The sequence below is a fragment of the Cervus elaphus genome, chromosome 29, assembly GCF_910594005.1.
Source record: "Cervus elaphus chromosome 29, mCerEla1.1, whole genome shotgun sequence".
Classification (NCBI taxonomy): Eukaryota; Metazoa; Chordata; class Mammalia; order Artiodactyla; family Cervidae; genus Cervus; species Cervus elaphus.
The window spans coordinates 22959579-22968944 of NC_057843.1; the positions used below are offsets into that span (position 1 = coordinate 22959579).

Below are 9366 nucleotides of genomic sequence, written 5' to 3' on the forward strand. Positions count from 1 at the left end.
TGAGGCAGTTCCCAGAGAGCTGTTCAGAGACAGATTCCTGCAGCTCACTCACTGCACAGTGAGAGGAGAAATAGCCATTCACTGGGATGACGAGGCCAAGCCTGTTGCAACAATACCCAGAGTTCTAGACGGAAACATTCCTACGTGGCACACAGCCCAGCTGCCTACAAGGACTCACCCCCACCCTCACTGGATTCTTGGTTCTCCCTGGAGTTTAGGAGCTCAGAGTTTCAGCCAGGAAGACACAGGCGTCTGGGAGACAGTCAGGAGGATGCTCTGCCCTGTGCACTCAACCCAGCCAGGAGGCCGGGCCAGAGGGGATTCCCAGCCTGGATCCTGAAATCCCGTTTGGCAGCTTGCATTTAGTTTCCTTTTCACTTGTTGCATCAGCTTCATTGCTATTTTTGCCTTCTGGGGTTCATTATACAATCTCTGATGATGTAACAAAACTCAAGTCACTTGTCGGTTTTAAGTATGTAGATGGCTTTGCTTTGGGTTGTTTCACTTTAAAGCAGATTCCGAAACTGCTTCAGACAGGAAATTAACCCAGAACCCACACAGTGGGACTTTCTCATGTGTCAGCAGAGGGCGGACTCTGAGGCTTGTTCAGCAGCTGCGGCTAATGTGTTGTCCTTTTAACTGTTTTCTCAAACTTAGGTTGCCCTGACTCACTGAACCCCTGACAGTGATTCTGAGAACTAAAGTCCGACTCAGAGAACGGGCTACGATCTGAAGTTAATGCAGCCTTGATGCAGACGGGCATGTTCTGAAAGGGCCAGGCTGAGTGTCCAGCAGCAGCGGGTCCTGGCAGCAAACAGTGAAAACAAGTCATGAGCTGCTCCCGACTGTTCCTGGGACATCGACCTTCTGATGGGAGCGTTCTGAGAGTGACACGGGTGCAGATGTAGGATCCTCTGGTTGGATATGTTCTGGAGGAGTTAGGAGAGCTAGGCTGAGAGGCCTTCAGCCAAGTACCTAGTTCCAGCTGCATCCTGAAGTGAGCAAAAAAAAAAAAAAATGGGCAATGAGTCTATCCAAGGCCTGCGACAAGATGTCCAGGGTGTGAGAAAGGAGAAGAGAGATGACTGCAACCAGGGGCACTCAGATCTCTCTGCACATTGTCCATCTCCACACCCGGTGGGAGGCTGAGGAGGCGCGCTGGCCGCCAGCTGTCAGCTGTGAGCACAGGGCAACCCCGGCCTGGGCAGAGTCAGCCTCAGGTGCTGAGAGAGGGTGAGAGCCAGGCCGCAGCTGGAAGGTGCGAAGACACCCTCTTGCCTCAGGCTGCAGACGGACTTTCCATCGTGGTCCTGAAGCTTCACAGGCAAAATGTCTCCAGTTTAGGTTGGCCTATTTTTAAATTTTGTATACATTTATACAAATGGCATGTGTTTTCTTTTGTGTTGAGTTTCTCTTACTCACTACTATGTTTGTGCAAGCATTGTGTTTCTTACATCGTGTTATTAACAAACCTATTATAAGCATAGATAACAACGTATTTATTGACGCCATTTTAAGGGATATTTAGGTTGTTTTGTGTTTGGTACTATTATGAATAGTGCTGGTATAAATATTCTTTACTTATATCCTGAAGCATATTCACTTGATTTTTTTCCAGGGTGATTGCTGGACTTTCTAGATCATAGGCTATGCATATTTCAACTATGCTACAAAGTGTTTTTTAAAGTACAAATTTATACACCAAATAGCAGTTGCTCTATATGATCATCACACTTGACATTTTCAGTCCCTTAAAATTTTTATTTGCAGACATATACGTTTATTTAAAATTTTGAAAATCCAACGAAATACTTTTAGATATAGCGTTTGTAAAGTTATCCAGATTAAAACCCAAGATTATTTTGATATGTTTGTGTATGAAAATGCAAGGAAAACCTAGTCCATTAAAAGTAGAAAATGTAATGAAAAAACTGTTTCATTCATTCTTGCAACAACAGTAAATAATAAATATGTTGGGAAAAAACCTCAGAAAGAGTGTGAAAAATATATAATCAAGCCTGTAGCAAAACTTTATTGAGAGGCATTTTAAAAATAGTCCAATCGACCCAGAGGAATCGGGTGGAGAGGGAGGTGGGAGGGGGGATCGGGATGGGGAATACATGTAACTCCATGGCTGATTCATGTCAATGTATGACAAAACCCACTGCAATGTTGTGAAGTAATTAGCCTCCAACTAATAAAAATTTTAAAAAAAATAGTCCAATCAATTGGTAGCATTTGCTTCTTTTGTTTGCTTATGAAGTGGTTAAGAAACTTTTGCTAAATAACTATTTGCTCACTAAATGACACTGTGAGTCTCAGTAGGAGGCAGCCTTGGCAGTCTCCTATTGTAGACTCTGTATTCCCTTCTCACTGATGCTGACCACCTCATCACATGCTTACACATTTTTGCTCACTCAGAAGAATTAGTTGGACAAGTTCTTTAATCCTTATGAATGATCAAGATGAAAAAAAAGACAAGCTCAAAGTAACAGAGAAAGCTTCTATTTTGCATTAGTTTCTGCCATCTAATTTGAATCAAATTTCAATTATAGACTTGTACTTCGAGGCCAAAAGTGAAGGTAATTTGTCCTGTCAATGCTATATTAAAAAGGATTAAAGTCTAGAACGTCCCTGGTGGTCCAGTGGTTAAGAATTTGCCTGCCAATGCAGGGGACACGGCTTCCAACCCTGGTCAGGGAAGATAACATGTGCTGTGAGGCAACTCAGCCTGCGCACCACAACTACTGCGCCCGAGCCCTAGAGTCTGTGCTCGGCAGCGGGAGAAAGCTCCATGGTTCAAAGCCCGAGCACCTCCACTAGAGAGCAGCCCAGGCTTGCTCCAACAGAGGAAGCCCACCTGCTGCAACAAAGACCCAGGCCAGTCACAAATATTAACAAAAATTAACTAGTCTACACTTTATTAAGAACTCCCTAATGTCTCTCCTCCCCCTCCCCACACATTCTGGTTGCGGCAATTTTTTATTTATTTTCTTATTTTTGGCTGTGAGACTTGTGGGATCTTAGTTCTATGATCAGGGATGGAACTCGGGCCCCCTGCCCTGAAAGCATAGAGTCCCAACCAATAGGTCTCTGGGGAATTCCCAGATCTCCTTAGTTTTTTACCTAATGTTCTTTTTCTGTTCTGGGATGTCATTTAGCATGCCCCATTACCTTTAATGGCCACCTCTTCTTAAGGACCTCCGGCTATGACAGTTTCTCAGTAGTAGACTTTTTATGTTGTCAATGGTATCATTTTTTAAATGTCATCTTCCAACTTTTAATTGCTCATATAAAGAGAGGTCATTGATTTTTAATATTGATCTTGTTTTCCTACTGCTCCCTCCATCTTGAGCTGTGTTGGTCACCATGGAGCCAACAACCCATGTGGTCAACTGGGCGCTTGACTAGTCCAGCCTGAGCTGTACTATGACTGAAAGTATGTCCTGTATTTTGAAGGCACTATGGAAAAGAAGAATGTACCTATCTCATTAATAAGTTTATACTGGTTTATGTTGAAATGATAACATTTAGATATATTGTGTTAAATAAAATATACTGTTAAAATTAACTATTTTCTTTTTACTCTTTAACTAGTTTCTTTTTACTCTTCTGATGTGGCCTCCAGAAAAATTTAAATTGCACATTCATATAAAAAGAAGTGGTCTTTTAATGTCCTAGCTGCAATCACCATCTGCACTGATTTTGGAGCCCAAGAAAATAAAGTCTGTCACTGTTTCCATTGTTTCCCCATCTATTTGCCATGAAGTGATAATGAGTTTGAACAAACTCCAGTACTGAAGGACAGGGAAACCTGGCATGCTGCATTCCACGGGGTCGCAAAAAGTTGGACCCGACTTAGCGACTAAAAACAACAACAAAGTTGGTAAAGTTATGTGATGTCTTGCTGCTTATGGCTAAGGCCTCCAAAAAGTTCAGATCAACTTACTTTAACATTCTATTTTGCTTTTTATATACATTATTTTTTCTTTTTATTTAAATATATTTATTTTTAATTGAGTGATAATTGCTTTACAATACTGTGTTGGTTTCTGCTATATATTAACATGAAACAGCTAAAGGTATACGTATATCCCCTCCCTCTGGAACCTCCCCCCCCCTCCCACCCCTCTAGGAACATCACTTTATTTTAGATAGAAAAAAATGTGTCATTTTAAAAATCATTAACTGTATGTTTTTAATCTAAATCATGCATATAACATGTATTTAATTTTCATCAACTTAGTTTAACATTATTCTCTTATAGATAGAAAAAATAAGTGTCTTTTCTAAAATCATAAACTGCAGGTATTATTGTTTGGTAATAGCAGAATTGAGAATTAAACCTAATCTTATGAAAAAGAAAACTCTCTTACAAACAAGGCCCTCTCTCCCCAAATCTCATAATATGAAAAGAGAAAAAGAAAAATCTGTTCCAAATGAAAGAATCCTGTAATAATCTGGTTCAAAAGATTTGGCTCATATTTTTCTTTAACATTCAGCAATTCATTGAAACTTTAAAAAACATTAGAAATTCTCAGTTTGTACATCTTTCTTCCCCGTGATATATGTAAATTGAAATAGCAAGGAGATTAAACAAAAACAGTTTTGGAGGCAACTAATAATTTAAATGACACAGGAAAACTGAAAGGGAGAATTGAAAGTGGGAAATTCCTCTCAAATAGAAAGAATGGAGGCCAATCCTGTATAAGTAGCCTACACTTAGGGAGGAAGGACATTCACTCTGCAAAGGGTTGAAGACTCAGCTTCAGCATCTACTAGCAGAACAGGTAGCCCTGTGCCTGTTTTCATCATGACCTACCGGTGCCTCCTCCAGATGGCTCTCCTGCTGTGTTTCTCCACCACAGCTCTCTCCATGAACTACAGCTTGCTTCGATTTCAGCAAAGGAGGAGCGTTGCGGTGTGTCAGAAACTCCTGCGGCAGTTACCTTCAACTCCTCAACATTGCCTCGAGGTCAGGATGGACTTCCAGGTTCCTGAGGAGATGAGGCAAGCACAGCAGTTCCGGAAGGAAGATGCCGTATTGGTCATCTATGAGATGCTCCAGCAGATCTTCGGAATTCTCACCAGAGACTTCTCCAGCACTGGCTGGTCTGAGACCATCGTTGAGGACCTCCTTGTGGAACTCCAAGGGCAGATGGATCATCTGGAGCCAATCCAGAAGGAAATCATGCAGAAGAAAAACTTCACTATGGGAGACATGACCGTTCTTCACCTGAAGAAATATTACTTCAACCTTGGGCAGTACCTGAAGTCCATGGAGTACAACAGCTGTGCCTGGACAGTCGTGCGAGTGCAAATACTCACGAACTTTTCTTTCCTGAAGAGCCTAACAGGGTACCTCCGTGACTGAACATCTCCCACCTGTGGCTCTGGGAATGGACAATGTGACTTTGACATGAGACTCTTCAGCCAGCAGAGGCTCTTGAAGTAACTGACAATGCGAACACTGGATTTCAATGGACAGTTAAAGACTGTAAGCTATTTTTAAATTGATTTATTCATTATTTATTTATTTAACCTTTTATATGGGAAATAAATTATTTATGAAACAAGAGTCAATGTGGCAGTTTTAATGTCAACTTGATTTATGTGACAACACATATTAAAAATTGCAGAGCACCTTGGAGACATTCATTGCAAAACAAGCCTGCAGATTGGTAGAGATTCTGGCCCCTGCCTTTGAGGAATTTAAAACAGAAGGAAGATATGTGGAATGCCCAAGGTATAAGCATACTCTCCATGTACCCATACAGTTTACCTGCTCTTGTCTCCTTCACTTCTTTAAATGCACCAGACAGCTCATGTTGTAGGGCTCCTTGATATGATGTGGTGTGTTTTACTTTCTTTTTTTTAATTGGGCAGAAATGTACATCACCTTACATTTGAGAGTCTTACGAAGTAAGCCTTCTTGATGCCAATAAAATACGGGCAGATTCCATACAGTTTATAAAATTCTTACTAAAGTAAATGAAAAATTCTGACCTTCTAAATGTCCTTAGTTGCTTGTTGACTCCAAGCCTGATTTCCAACAATGTAGTCCTCGGAAAGAGCTTTCAGGAACATGAGTTAAAAATTACTTAAGACTATCACGGGGTCACTAGAAATTGTCAAACATGGTAATTCTCTCAATTAAAAGTAAGTGAAAAGTAATCATGAAAATATTATCAAGTTTAAATCCATTAAAACTAGAAATGTAAAAGTATATTAAATACTTGTTTTAACACAAAGAAAATTTAGTTTAAATAATGTTTATTAAAATGCTATTGTTAAACAAAATTATATTTTAAATACCTTATATATATTTATTATAAAATTGGAAACGTGAAATATTTTGAAGTAAATATATTAATTAAATATAAAATTATTTAAAAAATAAACTGCTGTGTTTTAAAAATATTCCTACGTTTCAGCTATTCAATACTCAACTCCCACACTTCAAGGCCGAATCCTTGAAAGACACTCTGAAAGTTCCAGAGCATTCCAGGAGCTACTGTTTCCTGGTCACTTGCCCAGGTGGTGGCCACACTCTGTCTCACCCCCAGGAAGTCCCCCCAAACCGTCCCATGGTTATTTTGGCCCCTGGCCACCGTTGAGTTCTCCTCTGTGGGCAACACACTCCCCGGGTCCCATAGCCTGTCCCATGGCCTTGGCTGTTTCTCACGTTGTCCAGAATGGCTCTAAGCCTATAGTCTCACCGATGCCACCTGCTCCTCTTCCTGCTCAAGGCCCTCCCATCTCCCATCGCCCATAGGCTCACCCCCACCGCCGGGTTTAACTTTGTCCACACCGCGGTTCTATGGTCCCATCGCCAGTATTCTCACCGCCTCCGCTGTTTTCCACTTGTCTGCGACGCCCTCTGACTTCCCAGCGCAGACACTCACAGTGTCATCCCACAGCAGGTTCTGCTGTGCGCGCATCGCCTTCGCGCCGACCCATTCCCTACAGGCTCATCGCCGCCGCCAGGTTACACTTTCTTTCAATGCAGTCCCAGTCTCCCATCGCCCAAGGTCTCCTCCCACCACCGTGTTTCACTTTCTGCACAACGCCTTCCCATCGTGGCTTAGCCAAGCGTCTGTCTCCTCGCCAGCGCCAGGTTCCCCTTTGTGCGCACCGCGCTCGCATCGTCCAGCTGCCAATTGTCTCATCGCGGCCACAGTGTTTCCCACTGTGCGCGACGCCCTCTCAGCGTCCCATGGACAAATGTCTCATCGCCGGTGCTGGCTTTCACTTTGTCCGCACCGCCGTCCACTCTTCTCAAAGCCCAAAGTCTCAAAGCCACCGCCGATTACCCCTTTGTGTCCAGCTCCCGCCCACGGTCTCATCGCCTCTAGGCTCACGGCCGCTGGTTTTCCCTTCATGCACAACAACGCTGTCCTGTCTTCCCATCGCCAGTAGTCCCGACTCCACCGTGGTCTTTCACTTTTCTTCAAAGCTGTGCCACACTCCCATCGCCCAAGGTCTCATCACCACAGCCGGGTTTACCTTGGAGCTCTGCTCTTTCCCACTGTCCCCTAGCAAAGTCTCATTGCAACGGCGGGTCCTCCTGTGCGCGCATCCCCTCCCGTCGGTCCATAAACAACTGTCTCCTCGCTGATCCCCGCGCTCACTTTGTCCTCACGCTGTCACAAGGTCGCATGGGCTGTACTCCCATCGCCAGTGCCGGGTATCACCCTCCCATCGGCCCAGAGCGGACAGTGTCATCGCGGCCACCACGTTCCACTTTGTGCCCAACGCCCTCCCACAGTCCCACAGCGAATAGTCTCATAGCGACCACTGTGTTCCACTTTGTTCTGCAAACGCTCTCCCATCACCCCACAGCAAATCATCTCCTAGCCCTCGCGGGATTCGACCCATGAGCAACGCTCCAGCCGGGCCCACAGTGAATAGTCACTTAGCAGCCGCGGTCCTTCTGCGCAACGCCCGCCTCCATCGCAGCAGAGCCATAGTGTCATGGCTGCCTCTGTGTTTCACTTGGTGCGCAACGCCCTCCCATTGTTCCACAGCCGATAGTCTCCTGGCCACCACTGGACTCCGCCTTGATTGCAACGCACGCAGCCACCACCCCACACCCACCCCACCCCACCCCACCCGATCCCCCGCCCCCAAATCATTAGAGACAGCCAGTACTCTCATGGAGGCACAGCCAATAGTCTCATGGCGGCTACAACCTTTCACTTTGTCAGCAACGCCCCCCACACCCTCCTGTAACCAGTTGTCTTCTGCCCACCCTCTAGAATTCAAAAGTATGAAGTCAAGAGATAACTGGAATAACAGGCAAATTTGGCCTTGGAGTACAAAATGAAGCAGGGCAAAGGCTAACAGTTTTGCCAAGAGAACACACTGGTCACAGCAGACACCCTTTGCCAACAACACAAGACAAGACTCTACACGTGGACATAACCGGATGGTCAATACTGAAATCAGTTTGATTATATTCTTTGCAGTCAAAGATGGAGAAGCTCTACACAGTCAGCAAAAACAAGACCAGGAGCAGACAGTGGCTCAGATCATGAACTCCTTATTGCCAAAGTGAAGTGTAGTGAAGTCACTCAGCCGTGTCTGACTCTTTACCACCGGATATAAATGTAGCCTACCAGGCTCCTCTGTCCATGGAATTTTCCAGATAGGAGTACTGGAGTGGGTTGCCATCTCCTCCTCCAAGGGATCTTCCTGATCCGAGCATCAAACTCAGTCTCCCCCATGGCAGGCAGACACTTTATCATCTGAGCCACCTGGGAAGCCCCAAATTCACCCTTAAAATGAAGAAAGTAGGCGAAAATACTAGGTCATTCTGGTATGACCTAAATCAAATCCCTTGCGATTGCACAGTGGAAATGACAAATAGATACAAGGGATTAAATCTGATAGGCAGAGTGCCTGAAGAACGATGGATGGGAAGTTCATGACATTGTACAGCAGGCTGGGATCAAGACCATCCTGAAGAAAAAGAAATGCAAAAAGGCAAAATGGTTGTCTGAAGAGGCCTTACAAATAGCTGAGAAAAGAGAGAATTGAAAGGCAAAGGAGAAAAGGAAAGATATACCCATTGGAATGCAGAGTTCCAAAGGATAGCCAGGACAGAAAAGAAAGCCTTCATCAGAGATCAATGCAAAGAAATAGAGGAAAACAGTAGAATGGGAACCACTAGAGATCTCTTCAAGAATCTTGGTATCTCAGAGATACCAAGGGAACATTTCATGCAGAGATGGGCACAAAAAAGGACAGAAATGGTATGACCCAACAGAAACACAAGATATTAAGAGGTGGCAAAAATACATAGAAGAACTATACAAAAAAGATCTTCATGACCCAGACAACCAGGACAGTATGATCACTCATCTA

The 9366-nt window shown here is 44.0% G+C and overlaps 1 protein-coding gene across 1 annotated transcript; it reads left to right on the plus strand.

Annotated features, from left to right (window-relative positions):
• Nucleotides 1–4742: 4742 nt before the first annotated feature.
• LOC122686304 (interferon beta-2) lies at nt 4743–5405 on the plus strand. The gene has a single exon (XM_043891488.1). It carries the CDS (start codon nt 4814–4816, stop codon nt 5372–5374), a length of 561 nt encoding a protein of 186 aa, XP_043747423.1. The 5' UTR covers nt 4743–4813; the 3' UTR covers nt 5375–5405.
• The last annotated feature ends 3961 nt before the right edge of the window (nt 5406–9366 follow it).